General features: G+C 36.5%; 1 protein-coding gene across 1 annotated transcript in view; it reads right to left on the bottom strand.

The window, feature by feature from the left end:
• LOC140336972 (protein argonaute-1) overlaps positions 1–20,033 on the bottom strand; it is a 45,968-nt gene continuing 25,935 nt past the window's right edge. The window contains exons 14-19 of the mRNA XM_072420451.1: positions 19,585–19,675; positions 19,113–19,307; positions 18,896–19,030; positions 16,964–17,065; positions 16,229–16,428; positions 1–16,130 (exon numbers count right to left, since the gene is read on the bottom strand). Of these exons, the coding sequence (XP_072276552.1) occupies positions 16,022–16,130; positions 16,229–16,428; positions 16,964–17,065; positions 18,896–19,030; positions 19,113–19,307; positions 19,585–19,675 (832 nt within the window). The 3' untranslated portion in view covers positions 1–16,021. The remainder of the gene's footprint in view (positions 16,131–16,228; positions 16,429–16,963; positions 17,066–18,895; positions 19,031–19,112; positions 19,308–19,584; positions 19,676–20,033) is intronic.

Genomic DNA, 20,033 nt, shown 5'->3' with positions numbered 1-20,033 from the left:
ACACTAGTTAAGCAATTTTATTTTTTTATATATTAAAAAAAAGTTAAACAATTTATTGATTATGCTTATGTACCATGACCTGTAGGTTCCTCTGGGGTAAACCTTTTGAGAAAGCTTGGTCTTTCGATTCCCCAGTGGTAACTTTAGACTTTGGTTATTCAACTGTCTCACACACTCTCCTCCTCTCCCCAAAAATGAAGCATAATCAGACTAAACAGTGCTAACCCAAAAAGAATAACCAAAATTTATAGAGGTTTTAATGTATCCCCCTCACTACTAGGGGTACCCGATAGAGTTGGTAGATTGAACAGTTAAACACTTTTTTCTATTCCCCAAAGGTGTTAATTATATTAATAAAAAAAATGCTAATTCTGTTCAGTGACCCACCACATCAAATTTTAGTCTAAATTATCTTACGCCAGTGAGAGCATTTAAGACAAATAATCAATTTAATGATTAATAAAACCCAGCTCTACACTTCCATCCCCAACCCCTTTTCTCAATATTTTTATTTTTTGGTCAAGCTGGGCTTGGGCTTTTAAATGGTAATGTCTGAGGAGCTACCAGATTAAGACTAAATAAGCATCACAAGAACAACTGTTCCTAAAAACTGGCAAGCTTGCGGGATTATAGCTTCAACAGAATCTTAAATAAAATAGTGGCTGTTAAACTACACTTTCATATGTCGCTCTCCTACTATAGTAGTTACCATATGACTTTATTCAGATTGCTTCAGAAAGATGATCATATTTGGGAACTGACTTGCGCCCTATTTGTTCCTGCAAGGGCTCCAATAAGGGCAGTTTGGTTTACCAACTGGAACTGAAGAAAACAAACAAAACAAAAAACACAAAACTATATGAATACAGTGTAAGCTTTAATGCATACCATTCTTATATAAACAGTTTGCAAATTATTTACAAGAAGCAGAGTGTTTTATTTAATTTCTCTTAATAACTGGAGATTATCAGTTTTTACTGATACAACACTAAAAACCCCAACAACTTCAAAATATAAGCCATTTCTGTGTTATTACTATAAAAACAAATTGTGCTGCTAATGTGATTCCATTTCGGCACAACAGATACTCAATAAAATAAAACCATGTTTCCGCACTTAAACATATAACTAGCTGAGGTGTGGATGTATCAAAAAATTCTTACCTAAAATTAAAGGGCTACTAATAACATTCACAAGTATGTAGAGAGTTTCCATACCTGCACAGAATACGAGATAATCTTGCAGGTGAGTGCAGTCTCAGTACTCTATCATGTCAGCAAGTATTTCCATTGTAGGCTCAGAAGTTGTAGTGTCCTTCAATGGTTACAGTGACTTCAGTTGTGTGTAGGTAATATTCTTGCAGGATTACACATATTTGTGAATGTTAGAAATAGTTGTGTATATAAAACTAAAAATGCCAGACTTGTACAAAAACCTAACTGATATTTGTTTCTCGAGGTATAGGATGATTTAAATGCTCTGAAGCACTGCTGACTTTTCAGATATGTTTATTGCTGTTCTAGCATTTTCATATAACACAAACAACTTATTCCATGCATGAACGAAAAAGGACAGCTTAAACAGTAATGCTAATTACAAATTAAATAATAAATGACCTATATGTGCTGATCTTTCTAAATGTGTTGCCTTAAATCTATTAGAGCATATCCAGGCTATGTAAAGTAACACATTTAGGATGTTACTAATCAGGAATAACAAACAATGGCACACCAGGTACAACTCACACATTTCACCTTTGTTTTTCAGTCTCTCCTGTTAAATACAAAGTTATTTCAAGAGGTAAGGTTGAACTATGTACTAAGTAGAAACTGTGTTGTATTGTTCCCAGTTGAAGAGATGGCATATAAAACAATGATACGTAATAGACAGCTGAATATCCTAAGTATAGTAATTGCTGGTGATTGATAGCTTTTCAGCTACACTGCCATTTTATATAAGAATTGTAAAATGAATGGCAGTAAAGAGAAGGGCAGATAGTTGTATACATATTGTTCGTTCTAATCTAGATTTGTACTGTATTTATAAGCCCCCATAGCTATCGGATTTAACCTTGTAAATTTGTTCATCTGTTTTGATATCTTTAGGTAATTTACCTGGAAAAACTTGTGATGTGAATGACTACAAAAAAGTACTTCTCAAGAGAGGCTATAGATAGCTTTTTACAAAAGAATGTTTTGCTATGTGTCTGTGTTACTTTTCTTTCAGTTCTGTAACGTGCAGAATGATTCGAGCTGTCCTGACACTTTGCAGCACAGCTACATTGTGTCTCCCCTTAAACACCGTGCTGAAGCCAGTGAGATTGGCCTTACTATATGGAGTCCAGAATTGGTGCCTGTATGTTTGAAAAATTTTAGTAAATTTTAGCAAACTACAAGCACCATTCCGTTATTTAATCAATAGTAAAATTACTCTGCTCCAAGCAAATCTAAAGCTTGGAATCTAAAAATATTGCACAGAGCAATTTTTAACTTATGACTGGTGAACAGTAAAATCAGCTGTTGATATCTGAACCAAGGTGATATTTCCTCACAGTTTGTCCTGGCGACAGGTAACACTGGAAAAAAAAAGTGAGGAATGAACCCAAAAGAATGTAATCACTTTTTTTTTCTTTGTACTGGGTGAACGTAGATGGCTTAGGACCTCTGTCTAATAAAAGTGTAAGGTAAAGTAGAGGAGACAATATGACTCTGCCATCTCATACAATGACATACATGGCTATGGTGGCTGTGCTCAACTTGTACTGCTCTGTCATGAAACAGCTTGACTAATTAATTCGTATATAGTGCCTAATGTGGTAATCAGTATTCAACATAAATTTTTCTCTAAACATTTACTTCTTGTACAAAACAAAAGTAACATTTTGCATTCAGTACACTATAAATCAAAACACAGGTAACCTTATATAAAATATGTTAGTGTAAAACAAACATACAAAACAATATCATAGGTCTTATCCTTATTTTGGAAAAGGTTGCCCCATGATTTCGACAGATGAGATGATCTTTAAATGGTAAAAAAACAGAAATATCATTACCTTTCCTTGGCAGAGACAATAGATTCTGCAAGCCCTGGCTATCTCTACTATCTATAAGCTTTTTCACCCCTTACAGCAAACCCAAACTCTATGTGACCTCTAAAAAAAGTAAGGTTTGTTTTTAAATTAGTTTAACAGATTAAAGCCATATATTTCTTTTTGCTGTTGTCATACTACACAAATAAACGGATTGTTGTTGCTACCACAACAACACATCCAAATACCTCATTTCCATTTTCAGGGAAGTTCCCAAACCAAGGCAGCAAAACTAGGGCAAAATGAGCACTCTGTAGTAACATCTCACAATTGTAACCAAACTTTTTTTTATAAGAACACAACCCCACAATAATCCAATGCAATTATTAATATTTAGTAAACACTGAGCCTTTAGTATTATACAAAGGCTTTACAACCTCGCAGCCAGCACCATTATTTGCAGCATTATAAAAGGAACTTTACAAGTGCCCTATAGTGCAATGAGTAAGCACATCCATGACAGGCAACAATAATTCTCCATTCACTAGGCAAATATAGACATTGTACAATCTACACATAGTGATATCTTAGGGTAGGAAAATATAAACACCTATTGGCTCTTCCTAGTAATGCCACTTTAATATAACTATGATCATGCATACAAAAAATACTGTGGTGTTTTCTATTTATTTACATATAAAGTGAAGGTAAGATGCAATGCACATGAATCATCAGAAACAATAATTGAAAATTAGGGTTGCCTCTAAATTTATAGCAAAATAATAGTAATACTCATTAAAATTTCAAGTTGGACCTGGCACCAAATGTGTCACTGCTCTCATTTAGAAATTGTACAACAAAACCATCACTTGCCACACTTGTATGGCTGCACACTTACATGTGATAAGTGCAAAACTGATGGAGTATACTTTACCTTATCAATGAGTTCTAAGAAACTTGTGCTTAATGCAAATATAGAAGCTGCTATTGCTGATCACTTTAAAAGCTAGTTTCCTGGTTAAATGTGGACTACAGAAATAACTGAGAATTAAAACCATACTGAATCAGTATATGACCGAAGTCAGCAATGGTAACCCAGGTAAATCTGTTAGCACAGCTTTCCATTAAAAACAAAATATTGGTGCATGTTTTAAGATGGTAAAACTCCCAGAGAACATTAAAACAATCAATGTAGCCATTGGATGTCCAAAAAAACAATGATAGTGATGTAGATTTGAAAATATATTAAACTCTCATTTACTGGAAAGCAAAAAAAAACACAAACTGCATGAATGTATGGTATTACCCTTACTTATTTGTTCATGGCCTACTTTACCTTGATGGTTTTATGGTAGTAAAGCATAAACCATGCTAAAGGAATTTTTTTATGTCAGATGAACAAGTTCTGTTCAAGAGCTGAAAAGTGTATACATTTTGAGGAGAGATACGGCTCAATGCTAAAGCATTACACATTATGTAACAGGGCTTGAACAATCATGCATTAATACCAAGCACAACAAGCAACAAAGACGATTGCAGGACTCAGTGGACCATTTTTCACCCATGTTTGCAAAAGAGTTAATTCCAGTTCTACAGGGAGCAATACAATTTAACTGTTAGATGTGGTTACTAGTAGATATGGATCTATCTTTGTATGAGCAACGTGAAAACCCCCTTATAAAACCTCACAACCACTTAACCCTCCTCTCTTTTCTACAGAAAGATTGCATAAATGTTGCATCCCATTGCAAATTTGTTATGCTTTCAAACACTGAATAGGAGAAAAAGTCCTGAGTTTGAAGCAGGATTCACAATTTGCTAGTAAAAGCTGACATTGCCATTCATGTTAATACAGGCGTGATAGGATCTTAAAAAATGAAATGTATGACCACTCCCAGTGCATAATTCAACAGACAGGTTGAAGGTATAATAATAACACTCCAAAAGCAAACATTTATATATTTAATTATACCCTTTGTCATTCTGATTCTCATTAGAACAGCTGAATGTATACTTTAAAAAGTGTACAATGTACTGGATTGAACTGTATAAAAACAATGTACGTATGGAACTGTTGATGTAATCGTCTTCATCTTTTGAACCTAGCATTTAGTGTTACTCATTCTGAACCTGTAGTCCCACATGGTAAATTCTAAATAAGAAATCTGATCAACAACATGGATCATTAGACTCCAGCCTAGAACTACTTTACAGAACACACTAATGTAAGGCAATGAAATTGAGTTGTTATTATTTAGAATCTTGATGCACACGAGGCAATCTCAAAGTAAACCTAATCTGTGGGTAAATAATACAATTCTAGTATTGCAGATCAAGCACCAAAGACAACTTTAACCCCCCTAAAACACCACCGAACCTTTGAAGTCTCAAATAACACATCAAATAAAACACTGTATGTCTATGGCACTAGCATAATACACAAAATATATAATTAAAAGAAAAGTTTTGGCCCTTTAAATTCCTAAGACTTCTTAGAAAGAGTATCCAAATTCAGCAAACCACAACTCCAAACAAATGAATGCTAGTATGTCGGGCCTAAGTTTTATGGTCACAAAATTCATGCAGTATATTCAGCAACAATCAATTCCTTGAGGTCAGCTGAACATTCTGGTTTTATGTTCATCCTTTAATTAGCACTAGAAATGAGAACTTTGTTTTCTTTGAAGTATTTTGGAGATGTAATACCTTGAAAATAAATGTACAAACATAAATTATTAATTAGATGCAGAAATTTAAGGACTCGGCCTCCTCTCCCTCATAAATTTTATTCCAGACAGCATTTCCTTTGCATCACACCCTGAGTGACACAATTAATCTTATGTTTTTTTTATGACCGTGTCCCTGGCAGGGTGTTAACCCCTGAGGCTTCCAATATTAAATTCCTGCCTGTTCCCACAGAAGATGTAAAAGGGAGCGGTCTAAGGCTGAAATAGAGTGAGTCATTTTGTCAGAAACAACTCGAAACCTAGGTACGTCAGATTACCATAACAAACAAAATATTACCAAACAGGTCCATTACTCCACAAACCAACACCTACTAAGAGTGTCACTGCCTATTGTTTACAAGTAAAGAAACTCCAAGATGCTTTAAGTTTTGTTGTGAAAAATAGTTTGGGGCGTGTACATTTGCTATGGTTCACAATTCGTAGGGGCTGACCCAATGGAACTAGGAAAAAATCTTTCATTCCAGTATCAATATCCTTTCACCATCAAGGAGAAACAAGATCACAATAACTGATTTAAAAAAGGTTTGAGGAAAGATGTCCTTGATTTTATGCTGGCAACTAGTGATTTTCTTTGGAAACTGAACTAGAAGCACTAAAATATATATTTTTCAGCCATTTAAGCAGAGTAAACAAATAAAATGGTGTGTTCTTGTGCTTTCACAAAACATTTTTTTGGATGGGATGACTGGTACTATATAAATCTGTAGGTCTCCAGTTCTCTACCTATATATCTATCCCTTATACCATAGCTCCCCCAATATTGAGGCTAAGCTTCATGTAAGTTCACCTCCTTTGCCCAATAATAAAGCCTCAGAGGTAATAGGAGGCACCAAGTTCTAACAGAACTGTAAAATCAGACATGGTAGGTGTCTACTCAAAGGTGGTTAGATTTTTTTTAAAATGAAAATTGTAAAGATTATCATATTAATTTACATTTTGTTAATATATTAAATTAGTAATTACTACAGTTCAATTCAATCTCTCTTATAAAGTACAAATACCACCTCCAAAGTTGATATCTAACACAATTGGTTCTATTTATAAAACAGGGAATCTGACATTCTGGTGGCAATCAATTTCTGCCATTGGAACACATGGACCTGAAAGATTCCCACAAGAGAATGGTTAAGTGAATGTCAGATTCACTGTTTTATAAATCTAGCCCAATATATTTTACAGTTTTATAAATGCATTATCTCCTTTTCGCCTTACTTTCCACAGAGTGCTAACCAATCTCCACCAATTTTGTCATTGTGGACAGGCACTCATCATTGTGTTTCTCACAATGGACAGGCACTCGCCACCCTATTACAGATAAGTAATTCTTCTTAAAAATAGGAAAAGTTAATATACCACTTAAAGCGATACCGCTTATATTTAAGGGCGATAACCCTTCAGAATAAGTTAAACTTTGCTTTTTCTTTTTTTTTAAAGCCCTAATTTTTTTTTTTAAAGGTGAAGCTCCTCCCCTTTGGTCTTTACTACCACGGCAGTAGGGACTGCTGAATGAGATTGCAGAGCCTCTCAGGATACCTATATTACCTATCCTACAAGACTTCGGGCTGCTCTTTCTGCGCATGTCCAATCTCACAGAGCTTCCTCTGTTTCGGGATGAAGGAGGATTCCAGGACAGCACAGGACCTAATTGAGGTTAAGTATTGGGGGATCGGGACTAAAGCAAGTAAACGTAAGCACTGTTTTTTATTGTTATTACATGTCCACTTTATGAGAACTCAAAAGCAATTTTTATATTATTATAGTAGGAGTTGTCTTACATTTGCATATGTAGTCATATTGTGTATGTAAGACATCAAAATGTAAAGCTAAGCAGTTCTCCTCATGCATACCAAGTCAAAAAAGAGATGTACACAAACACAAGAACATATTTTTTCGACATGACAAATTATAGTGAGGGAGACAAAGCAGCTGTGCACATCAATTGATTGGCAAAACAGATCTTTCTCACTGACCTAACTAATCACCACTCTACATGTATGGGTTTTGGTGCTGTCTGAACTTACTTGCTCTAAACTGTAAAAAAATAAAAAGTGTTTATCTGCCATAGTTGCAGTGTTTGTCTATACATCAAAAAATATAAAGTAATATGGCTAGGTGCTTATGTGCATTGCATTAATGAGCGGATTTCATGCTGAACTCAATACGTAGTTTACTGACATAAGTTAAAAGACTGGTGAGGATTCTTTGCACTTTAGAAAACACATTGAGGAATGTCATGGGAAGACTATGAAGGTACTACAACAGGGAGGAGAAAGAGGTACAATTTTGTTACAGGAAGAAGCAAAATTAATTTCCAGTACATAAGCTACCGGTCTGTTAAGGTTAAATGATCTAAATAAATTCAAATCATCTTTGTGAAAAAATTGTCCCCTGGTGGTAAGTAGTGGTAACTACCATGGCATGATCCGAACTAGAGGTATATTTAGAACAGTTTTCAGTGTCTCCATCAGTATGAAATTATGTCAACTGCAATGTTTTTATTTAGGAGGTATGTCCTAGTGTTCGAGTATAAACATGAACCCGAAAAAAGTGTGTTTTGATATAGGCAAAGTAGTTTTTGGATGGATGATGTTAGAGCCAGGATGTCATGAGTGCTTCTAAATATAGCATATAGCTCCTGGATTTTTACTTTATTCCAACTAAAGTATTTCTCCTCACCAAAACACATGCAAACAGTTCATGAATTCACCCAATTAGGTATCCCACGTGGAGGCTTTAGGAATAGTCTAATACCAGCACTTCTATTAACCGCGACTACCGAGTGATATTTCGGCATCTAAAACTTACAGCACCATCACAGTAAGGACATGTCACCATTGATGCAGCACCAAAATCACCAATTTGTCATTCAACCTCTCTGTGCCAGAGCCATCATCGAATATCAGCATATGGTAAAAAAATATGTGATCAGTCTGGAATATGTGAGAAGACTAGAACAAACGGGTCAAGACATTTCTGTTATATAAATGCTGACAAAGCATGTGGTTAGGTCACATAACTGGGGATAAACCTTTAGGTCTAGCTGTTATTAAAATGATTTATAAGATGCTTGTAGGTTATACACCTATAAACTACTCATATAATAATCTACATAAGAGAACACCTTAATAGTACATGGTTTAATTACATTCTACATCTGCCTTTTCCTTCAAAAATGTAGGTTCTTATGTTAACATTAACATAACTAACTTACTTTTTATGCTGCCTATGAAAGTAAATACATTTGTAACAATATCTATTGTATATTAAGTGTCTAAGCTGTCTTTATTTGATGTACTGTAAATATAAAACAGAGCTGAGGCTGATATGCCACGTAAAAGAGTGTAATTAGCCACCAGAAGGAAAACAAAAAGACAGAACATGATAGAATAGACAAAAGTAAAATTACCTCATGTATTCTACTCTGGGAATCTAAACACTTAGGGATAAATTACATTTTTCATTACATTTCATAAGATTTTCTCACAAACCCATTCACATTTTTAAAACAGTGTTGTCACCAATGAGGTCTACTATAGTCTCCACTTCTTTATGACCTCTTCATGAGTGGTTAAAAAACTAGGAACAATGAAACTGGTAAAAGTGCATAAACAAGCATGAGATGTTATCAACTTACAAGAAATATCAGGATTTCTGTCAGGATCAACTATTTTTTTTGACTTATCGAACAGATAACTAAACAATTATTTTTAACACACTTGTCCCAGGTGCTGTTATGAAATGGCAGTGGGACGTATCCCAGTATTGTTTTACAGCAGTACTTGGACTTCACTTGCTCCTGCAGGCCCCAATGGCTTCTAGCACTGGAACCATCGGCTTTCAGCAGCAGCAGCATTTTAAGCCCCCCCCAAAAAAATCATATCCCAGGCTTCAAATTCTTCAACAGATCTCTCCATCGGAACGCACTGTAGAAGAAAAGTGTAGTGAAGCCACACGTTTAGATGCTCAAGCAGTGCTGTTGCAAGTCTGTGTAGCCTTTCCTGCAGCATTAGATCACTGCTCCTAAAATATATTCCTGTCCAAAATTAATCTGCAGTTTGAAACAAATATGTAGGATAATCTGAACATTTGCATTCACTGGCCAACATCAAATGTTCAAGTACAGAATTTAAATTTTTAGTGATTAGAAGCTAAAGTAAAAAGCATACAGCAGGGGAAATAAGTATTGAATACATCAACATCCTTCTTAGTAAAAATATATCTAATGGGGCTATGAAATTTACACCCACAGGTCAGTAACAACCCATGTAATCTAAATAAATAAGTACATAAAATAGGTTATGTGTAATAAAGAGGGAAGGCTCAGGGAAAATGTATTTAACATGCTTACCGAAATTCATTTAATACTCAGTAGAAAAGCCTTTGTTGGACCGTTTAAAGACGCCCCCTGTATGAAGAAACTAGTCACACACATTGGTCAGGTGTGATTTTGACCCATTCTTCAACACAAACGGTCTTCTAATTTTGAAAGTTTTGGAGGCCTCTACTATGAACTTTGATCTTCAGTTTTATCCATAGATTTTCAATTGGATTTAGGTCAGGGGATGGACTGGGCCATTCTAGTAGCTTTATTGTCCTTCTCTGAAACCAATTGAGAGTTTCCTTTGCTGTGTGTTTGGGATCAATGTCTTGCTGAAAAACAGCCCCACCTGCAGACTTTAGTGTTGGTATTGTGTTTTTTTGTGTGATGTGCAGTGCCATTTCTCACCCAAACATGGTGTGTGCAATGATATCCAAATTCTCCCAGTATATCACTGGCTTGTCCAAATGTGCAGCAAATTTTAAACAAGCTTCAACATGCTTTTCTTTCAGCAGTGAAGTCTTATCCGGTGAGCGTGCATGGATGTCATGTTGATAGAGTACATTTCCTATTGCTTTCTTCTTTAAAACAACAGTACCTAAAACAGTACCAGCTAATTCCAGGTCTTTTTGAAGCTTTCTGCAAATTATCCCCAGCTCTTGGACAACTTTTCAGAATATTCTTTTGACTTCTCTGTCAGAAATCTTGCGTGGAGTACCTGGTCATGGCCGGTTTAGGGTGAAATTATGTTTATTCCACTTCCAGGCTATGACCCCAACGGTGCTCAATGGAACAATCAGAATCTTGGAAATACATCTGTAACCAACGCCATCAGTAAATTTTGGGACAAAAAAGGTTGCAAAGGTCTTGGGAGAGTTTTTTGCTTTTACCCATCATAAGATGCTTCTTGTGCGATACCTTGGCAATGAGAAACATTTTTATAAGCCATCAATTAGGACTAAACCAGCTGATAATATTTTGCACCAATAGAGGGACAAGATTGCTTTCTAAATATTGACAAATTTCAGCAGGTTTATTGGATTTCAATGCCTTTTTACACTTCCTTTTCTTTTTGTGCTCAATATTTATTCCCTGTTCCATTTCATTACACACAACCTAACTTATGGATGTATTTGTTTTGATATTCTTTGTATGTGTGGTTTAACTTATATAGAAGTTGAAGTAATTTAAACTAAATCAGCAAACTTTGTTTATGGAAATTGCATTGAGGTGCAAAACTTATGTGAATGAGAAGTTTGGAAAATTGCAGGGAACTGCTTTAAAACATGTTTTTACTATTAAAAAACTTAAGGTAATAAATGCATAAGACATAAGTGCTACCAAAGCTAAAATATATAACGTGCAATATCTGCAAATAAAAAAGGCTCTGGGTCTCCAGGGGATTCACCTCCCTAGCAGTTCACTTATTTAGGGTTTTATATGTCTAAAAGCGGTACATTGTTTTTCATGAAACTTTATTTTACAGAATAATATAATAGTATGAATATATTAAAGTTTAAAACACAAAATCATGTAAAAATAATAAACTGAATAAATAAAAAAAATCTATATATTTTAAATAAAAAAAATACATAATATACTCATACTAAAATACGGTATATACTGTAAAATAAATGTTCTTGAAAACAATTTACTGCTTTTACATATATAAATCCAATGTATTGCATTCAATACAGTTATTTTGTATTGAATGCAATACAAATGGATTTTGAATTTCCGGCCCTGCTGGCAACGTACACACGCACTGACGTCACCGGGAACTCCCTGGTGACTCACCGGGTGCAGAAGTCGGCCAGAGGAAAAAGGAGGAACACAGAGATCATAACGATGGACGACGCGGGACGCCGGCGGATCAGGTTAGGCTGTATTTACTATTACCTCCCATAGGATTTACCACACTTGGGGGTTACCGCTTTCAGCAACTTTTTTCTACCCCGATTCACACTCGGGGTTACCGCTTGGGAGGGTAAAGAAAAAAATCCCTGGACTCAAGTGGTTAACAGAATAAAAGGTGAAGTTCATGGTTAGGGTTTACTTACACTTCAACTGGTAATACAATTAAACTGCTAAACACAAGTTATGCTAGGTGCAACACTAAATGTTCTTAACCCAAAACTATTGTTCATGATCACCACAGCTAAAAGTGTTCCCCAAAGTCGTTAGGAAGGTCCCTAGTAATCCACAGTTTTGGATAACTAATGACCAATCCTATTGCTAATCCAAATGATGTCTCCTCAGCAGTTTGCCTCCTGTTCATCTACCACCTCCTCCTCAGTACAGGCTGCTTGGTTCTCTTTCTATCTGTGCAGCCCTTGTTCCAAAACTGTTACCCAAAAAGATCATTAATGATTGTTTCAGGTGAAAATAAATAAATGTGAACTTGGCTTAAGCAATGAAGTTTTAGGAAACTTGACAATACAGATTAGATAATGAATAACCTGCATCACACTTTACAGTAAGAAATGCAAACACTGTAAGCAGACCTTTCAACACACAGACAAAATGCATTTAATTTCTTACTACATTATATCCAAGATTCTGTATTCTCTCTAGCATGCTTTCTAAAAACATTTTTTTGTTAAGAGGGAAAGGTACAATCTGCCTGGTTTTATTGCTAGAAAGGGGGTTCTCCAGCTAGCATACAATGAGCAATAATAACATTTTTTCTTGTTTCTTATTGCTGTCAATGTTAAAAAGATACTTAAATTCTTCTTCTAACAAGGATGGGTGTCATCCTATTGCTCAAAATTCACTATTAGTCCTGGTGGCTACTGTCCCCTGTACAGAAACTAATGGGAAATGCAAAACTTTTGAGCTGCCAGCTTTGACAACTTAATGAGAATGTTCCCCTGCTTGGAGAAATTTCCTCATACTTTCTGGCATGTCCTGAACCAGAAAGGAAGAGAAATCACTCTGACAAAACACAGCAAAAAAAGAAAGGACAAAAAAAATAACTGTTTTAACCATTTACTAATCTGGCTTTACATTTATTTTAAAAACTAAAAGGTTAAAGCTGAACTGCAGCCTTAGCTTTGGCCCTGCACAGATATATACGGGTCTTGGATATTATCTACTTCCTTCTTCTCAAGCCCTACAGTGCCTGGCCAACCCATTTTATTCAATGGATTTCAGCTAAGTACAGTACTTGGTCAGCCCCTCCCACCAGCCACGATGGCCTTGCATTGTCTAAAGCAGTGGTCGCCAACCATTTCGGTCCTGCGGACCACTAAAATTACCGTCTGCAGACTGCGCATTCGAGGGGAGCTGGGCGTATAAATCAAAGGGGAGAAACCTCCCCCATAGTGAAGTTATCATGACATAGCCCCGCCTACTATCCCATCGCAGATCTGAGCCTGCGTTGGGAGAGTGGGCGGGTTGTGCCCAGGGACAATGCCCACCCACTTCCCTGAGCCTGAGATTTGTACGGGGACGTGGTTCGTGGATCTAGCCGTTCTCCTGACCCTGCTCGGGGTGGGGCACCGGCCACAGCCGCACATCATCAATATTTTCTTGCAAACCACCGGTTGGCGACCGCTGGTATAAAGCATCACAAAAAACCTAATGATGAGGTCACCAGGTCTAAAATAAGTTGATACTTATTTTACAAAAAATATAAAGTTTTAAAGTTGGAACACTTTAACAATGTGATGAATCCTTGCTTGATCTAGTTAAAAAATTAGGGGAAGACCATACAAAAATATTTGACATAACGTGATAAAACTAATTTATACAGTCAAGAAAAATACATAGTGTCAGATGGCTGGCAAGATAAGGAACCAAAAAAAAAAAAAAACTTCCATTCTGTATTTAAATATACTGAACTAGGTGGAAGAATATATGCAAAAGCAGTCAGGATAGTACAATCAAAGACAACTTACAAGGTATGCTTACTTTTTAACACACCAGATGTCTATATATGTTTGATTTTCTACAGTTACACTGTGCCATCCAATTTCCAAATGGGTTTGTATTTTAATTTATTAAAACAATCCCTGCTTTTTCCAAGTCTCTATGTCCCATTTTGTGTCTCAGATCACTATCCTTCTTAGTGCTCTGTGTACTAGAGTAACATGCCGCCCCATACACAAGCATACATGCCGGTTAGTCACCGGAGCTACATTCTCCTTTTGTTAAAGCTGCAAATGAGGATAGCTAAATTGAAAACATACAACCCTTAACCACCTGATCAGAAAGTAACATCATATAGTTCTGTTTTATGCATAGTGCAATAAATAATGTAATGGGTAAATCTAAAAAAACAAATAATTTAATTCATGTATGTACTGTGTCATACTGTAATAGCTGCTTTTGCAGAACCTCTTTATCAGCATGAACTTTAACTTTAAAGAGACCACTGATTGTAATTTAAATTTGATAAATTAAAACAGATGATTCTAGTAATAGGCTATCAACATGGGGGAGGGGGGGAATTCAGTTCACTGCCTTTTCCATGTCATCTTTAGATATGATTGCATTATAACATTTGGTGCAAGGACTCTCAATTTGCATTCCATGTTTAAACAGTAAATATTCCTCTTCTTACCTGTACCTATAACTTCAAAATATCTAAGCTTTTGCTTATGGTATTTTCCTTAAAAAATTGGTATATCAGTAGCATCTGCTTCAGTGACACTGCACATTTCTGTATCATTCTTATATGCATGAATCAAACAGTAGGGTAATGAAAACCTGAATCCAAGTGAAGCTGGAACTAAGCTGGCATTGTGATTGAGGGACTCTCCAATTTAGGCAAATGAAACAAAATGTGAGCAGTACTGACAGCCAATACATCCAGCAAACAACACCTTGTAGTAATTGCGCAAAGATTGATGGATGCACCTCCAGTTAATTTGTTCACAATGGGCTGGTGCTTCTAGAGCCACTACGTACATCTGCCAAGCTGGAGGAGCAGAAATTAAGCTCATTTCTAGCACTTAAAAGGTTCAAGGCACTTTGCACAATTCTATTACTTTCACCAACTTGGAATATTGATATTACAGTTTAAAAATGTATCAAGTGCATTTGTATATGTGTGGCAAACAACTGGTTTGAGACAGGAAGGCACGCAGGAGTCAGGTTACCATTGAATAACACCACCCTATTGCTTAAAAAACCCAGCTTCGTTTTGCCCTGCGTAAGAAGACCATATGGCACAAATGGATTTCAAGGGAAACATGAAAAAGTGAGCATTCAGTTCATTTGGCTGAATTATCATGCTGTGCAGCATGACGGCCTCCCCTATGTGAATATGGCATATAGTTGATGTCTTGTCCTACAGAAGTTACATCCCCATGGCAATTATTTTAAAATCACAAGAAGAAGAGAATCACTGCCGGTGACTATTTAGCTAGCTGAATATAGATATTTTCTTAGAAAATGAAGTGGCATAACTGTGCTGGTTTTGGGAAACACATTGTGTGGGAGAATCCTCAGTGGATGTTTTGTATACTGTAAGTGTTACCTCATCAAGTCTTCAATGGGAAAACAGATTTAGCTTTTGTTTAAGGCTCAAAACTGTTTGTTTTTTTTCTATGATGTTTCATCATATTGTTTCAATGCACATTCATCCTACTCAACTGGAGCATTGGGCTCAGCTTTTTCAGTTTATCTGCTTGCAGTATTGCATTTCAAGTCGTCAAGGATTTTGCCGTGGCAACCAGAGACCTGCTAAAATGGTGCTCTCTTACATTCCCACAACATGCAAAAACAAAAGTATCATCAATTGTATGAAGTGATGCCAAGTTGGTCCTGTGGGATGTCATTATGCTTGTCTGTTTGTTGTGAGGTGCCCTTTGTGAATAAGGCTCAGGACCACTGAAAACTGCTCTGAGCCATTGAGGTACGGTATGTGGCAAACATGTCATACATCAACATAATTCGCCAGAAAAGGTTTGAAATTGGTCCTCAGGCAAAATACATGGTGCGTAATGTGTCTTGATGAACTTGCACAGCCTTAGCTAGGGCCTGTGGATCCCTCCCATTGCTTTGTCCAGAGATGTGGCTGCCTTCCCCACTGCAAAAGATGTGAACAACCATAAGTCCCCATCCAAATAGGAATAGCTTCAAAATGTACTAAATTTTAATAACTAAAACCTAAATAGATTTACATACCTGTCATGTTCCTTATCAACTAGGTGGTACCGCGCTCTGAAAGCCACAAGTCGAGCATAATATGCAGGTGCTGGTATGGAAACAGACCGTGTACAACGAACATACGTGTGACATAACTGGTAGGTGAGAATCTGAAGTTCATCTGCTGTAAACCGGTTATCGTCCCAAAGGACATAGTAATGGGATGGACGGCTGGTCCCCTATAGAGCAGAAATGGTATCAATAATTGGTATTGCTAGAGGTTGTGTTTTAAAGAAACATGTCTTCAACAATATGTCCTCAATAACTGATGCATTTACCGTATTTTTCGGACCATAAGACGCACCTTTTTTCCCCCTAAAGTGGGGGGAAAATCAGGGTGCGTCTTATGGTCCGAATGCATATTTTTTTACTTACCTGTATCCCCGCTGGTCCCCGCAGCCAGTGTCCTCTTCCTGTGTCCCAGCGTGCGGCACTTGTGCCCGCCCACGAAGGCGGCGCCGATTGATTTCATGAATGCCGATCGGCGCCGCCTTCATGGGCGGGCACAAGTGCCGCACGCTGGATCTCAGGGGAAATCAAATGAATTTTTTTTTTCTTGTTTTCCCGTGCGGAAAACCTGGTGCGTCTTATAGTCCGGAGCGTCTAATGGTCCGAAAAATACNGTAGTTTTTCACAAAGCTGTAACCTCATGTGTGCTAGTTAACTACTTCCCAATTATTTTCCAGTCATCCAGTCTTATTGGATATACATTACCTGAATACCGGCATGACTACACAGATAGAAATCAAACTCAAATGGATGTGTGATATTGGTGTCAACAGTTGTTCCTGCTGGAATGTTTCCACTTTTTCCAATCTGCATGCACAAAAATGAAAACAAAAAAAAAAAAAAATACTCATGTAAAACAGCATACAAACCAATTAAAGCAGTAAAAAATATGTCATTATCGATCAAAAGATGAATCAATGTAAAAGAACTATGAATAAAAATCACAATTATGCTAGGAACAAAACTATGTGATAGTCATGTAACTTTTGTGTGCAGTTTACTGTTTCATCTGAGCTGTTTTAGGATAAAGGAAGCTAGATGCTAAGTGAACTTAGGAATGACTGCCCTATAACTGCTTTTTGTTAGGAAAAGTACCTTGTTTTTATGTTCTTGTACTTTACAGTTGCAACATTTCTTTATATGCTTTATTTTTTTACATTGATAGGTTTCTTAACTGGTATTCTTTGTATTCAAATTTTATTTTACAAAATGGATGCTAGAGAGACTTCTTGTCTTGAAGCAATCCATCAGAAAGTAAGAAGTGAGGGTAACTGCCATTGCAACTGCCATCTTAGACAGTTTTTTTCTCAGCTTTCTCAGTTTCTGGTAAACCAATGTTTTAAAATCTTTTTTTGTATTAAGAATATTCTGATTAGATGTTAATAGTAAAAATAGTAAATATGATGGTCATTCACATAAATGATGGAATATTGATCAAATTAAATCAGTTGTAATATCATTAGACATTACTAGTGAAAGAAGATCACATTTGTCTATCAAATTGATGCAAAGCAAAGTGGCCTGTCTAATAAGCACTACAAGCTTCATCACTTGTTGACATACTATATATCTAATATATCTTTCTAGGAGAGCTGGAGGGGATGTCTCTACTCCTCAGCTGTGTGTGTAATTTGAGTTCTGTTTAATTCTGACCTCAAAAAAATATATGTCTGCAGCCATGAAGCATGAGAATCACATTCACCAGGTTCTGGCTAGACAAGGGAAAACATTTATATGCCAATATTTCATATTTAGCAGGAAAAAACAAAAAAGTATATTTAATGCCTAAACATTTTACATCTAAACAAAATATACTTGAACTTCTTTTATAATGTATTCATGTGTATTATTGTATGTGTCAATGTAATAGGGCAGAGGTCCCCAAGGCCAGAGACATTGCAGGCCCAGAGAGGTGGGTGGGTTGGGTCTCTGAACAGGTCTGAGCCTGCGATGGCGAGTTGGGCGGGTTCTGGCATCATGACGTCACTCTGGGGGAAGTTTCTTCCCTATGAGTGACACACGGCTCCCCACACATGCGCGGTCTGGAGCCTGTGCATTTAGTGGTCCGTGACCTGCAAAAGGTTGGGCACCGTTACTCCTATTACAAGGTGGTATAAAAAAAAAAAAGAAATAAAAAAAAAATCTATGGTTAAGTTTACAATGCACTTTTAAAACCATTTAGCTAGCTTAGAATACAAAACAGTAAATAAAAAAAATAGAGACGGTATTAAATCAGAGTACCAATTAAAGTCCGCTCATACACGATGTAAAATTTATTTAGGTGGGCAAATTAGTTTTAGGTAACACATATTGATGCTGTAAAACTTGGTCTGGGTATCTATGTTTTCATGAAAAAAGTTAATAAGGATTGAAATATGATGATCCAGATTATGAAGGTAGAATGACCTCAAAAGTACCTACTGTGAACCCCCTCCCCACCTCAACACTACCAAAGACAGGCATTGCCAGGAGCATCCAGCTCTGTATTGGAGAAGTGAAGACGCCAGTAATTCTAAATCATTACAAGTGCTGCTTACATAAGAATGGCTCAATAAACTGCATGAGTAAAATCTTTAGGGCAGAATACTGTATTTTTTCATAGTTAACGTAGGACTATATTACTAAGTTATCACTTACCCGTTCACTGCGGTCTGCACAAAACAGGCGTGTGTGGTGACGTTTCTGTACTACTATGTAGGTGATGCCTGGCTGGTAGTCTTTTTCTAGTTTGATACAGGCATCTCGAATAGCCAGCAGCTCATAGTGCAAAATCTGACAGAGGACACACAAATACTTTTTTTAAAAGGTATTTAATGACCAAACAAAAACATTTTTCAACTTAGTAGACATTTACCTGAGGAAGTTGTCCTTCTGGCACACCATCTCGATAGAATATGATCCGGGTAGGTTTGAAGCGAGTAGATTTATAGAACTGGATGAGAAGCTCCCGCACCATATATGATAGGTCCTCAATGATCTCCTGGCGAGGCCGCTGTACTCTTACTGTAGCACAGTACCTGCTTGGATGAGCATCCATGCTGCCTACAACCTATGTTCATTCAAAAATATTTTATTAGTCCCCAATGGCAGTAGTTTGGCATTCTCATTTTTCAGAGTACATCTAAAGCAGTGAAATTGGTTAAATATACAGAAGATGATTACATCTTCAGAGCTGTGTAAATGTTTGAAGCTGACAACTAGATATAACCTAAAGTAAAATTTAGTTAAATATGTTTCTGATATTAGTTATTGACTGTAAAAAGTAACCAATTGTGTAAAAACTCCCAGCAAAAATTAGTAATAGTTAACATGATTTATTTTCTTACTGCAGTAATCGAAGGCTTCTTGCCATCCCCAGCAGGCGGGTGTGTGACATCTGCTCCAAGAAAGATGACCGGCTGCTGGAAGACTGCAGAGCTGCCATGAGGAAACGATTAGGTTTACTTGTCAATATTTTTTGTACCAAAGCAGAGTAAACTCATTATTTAGCAATCAAGGTCTGTGTTGCATAAGAACGTTTTATCCATCAATTTTTGTTCATTTTTTGTGAGGAAACAAACAAAACAAACAATTACATACATAAAATTGCAAAAGATGCAAAAGCCTATACACACCTAAACTAAAGAGGTACAATAGTTACAGGGCTTATTTTTCAGAAAAAACAAGTGGTTATGAAAAAGGACATCCATAAATTTTAATACAAATACTTCCACACTGAATCACCAGCAGTCTCTAGTTAAAGTGTATCAGCTACTTGCTCTAATTGGAACAAGTC

Source organism: Pyxicephalus adspersus, chromosome 1, assembly GCF_032062135.1.
Source record: "Pyxicephalus adspersus chromosome 1, UCB_Pads_2.0, whole genome shotgun sequence".
Classification (NCBI taxonomy): Eukaryota; Metazoa; Chordata; class Amphibia; order Anura; family Pyxicephalidae; genus Pyxicephalus; species Pyxicephalus adspersus.
Note: the sequence above shows the minus strand (reverse complement) of the source record. Positions and strands in the feature narration are given on the sequence as shown.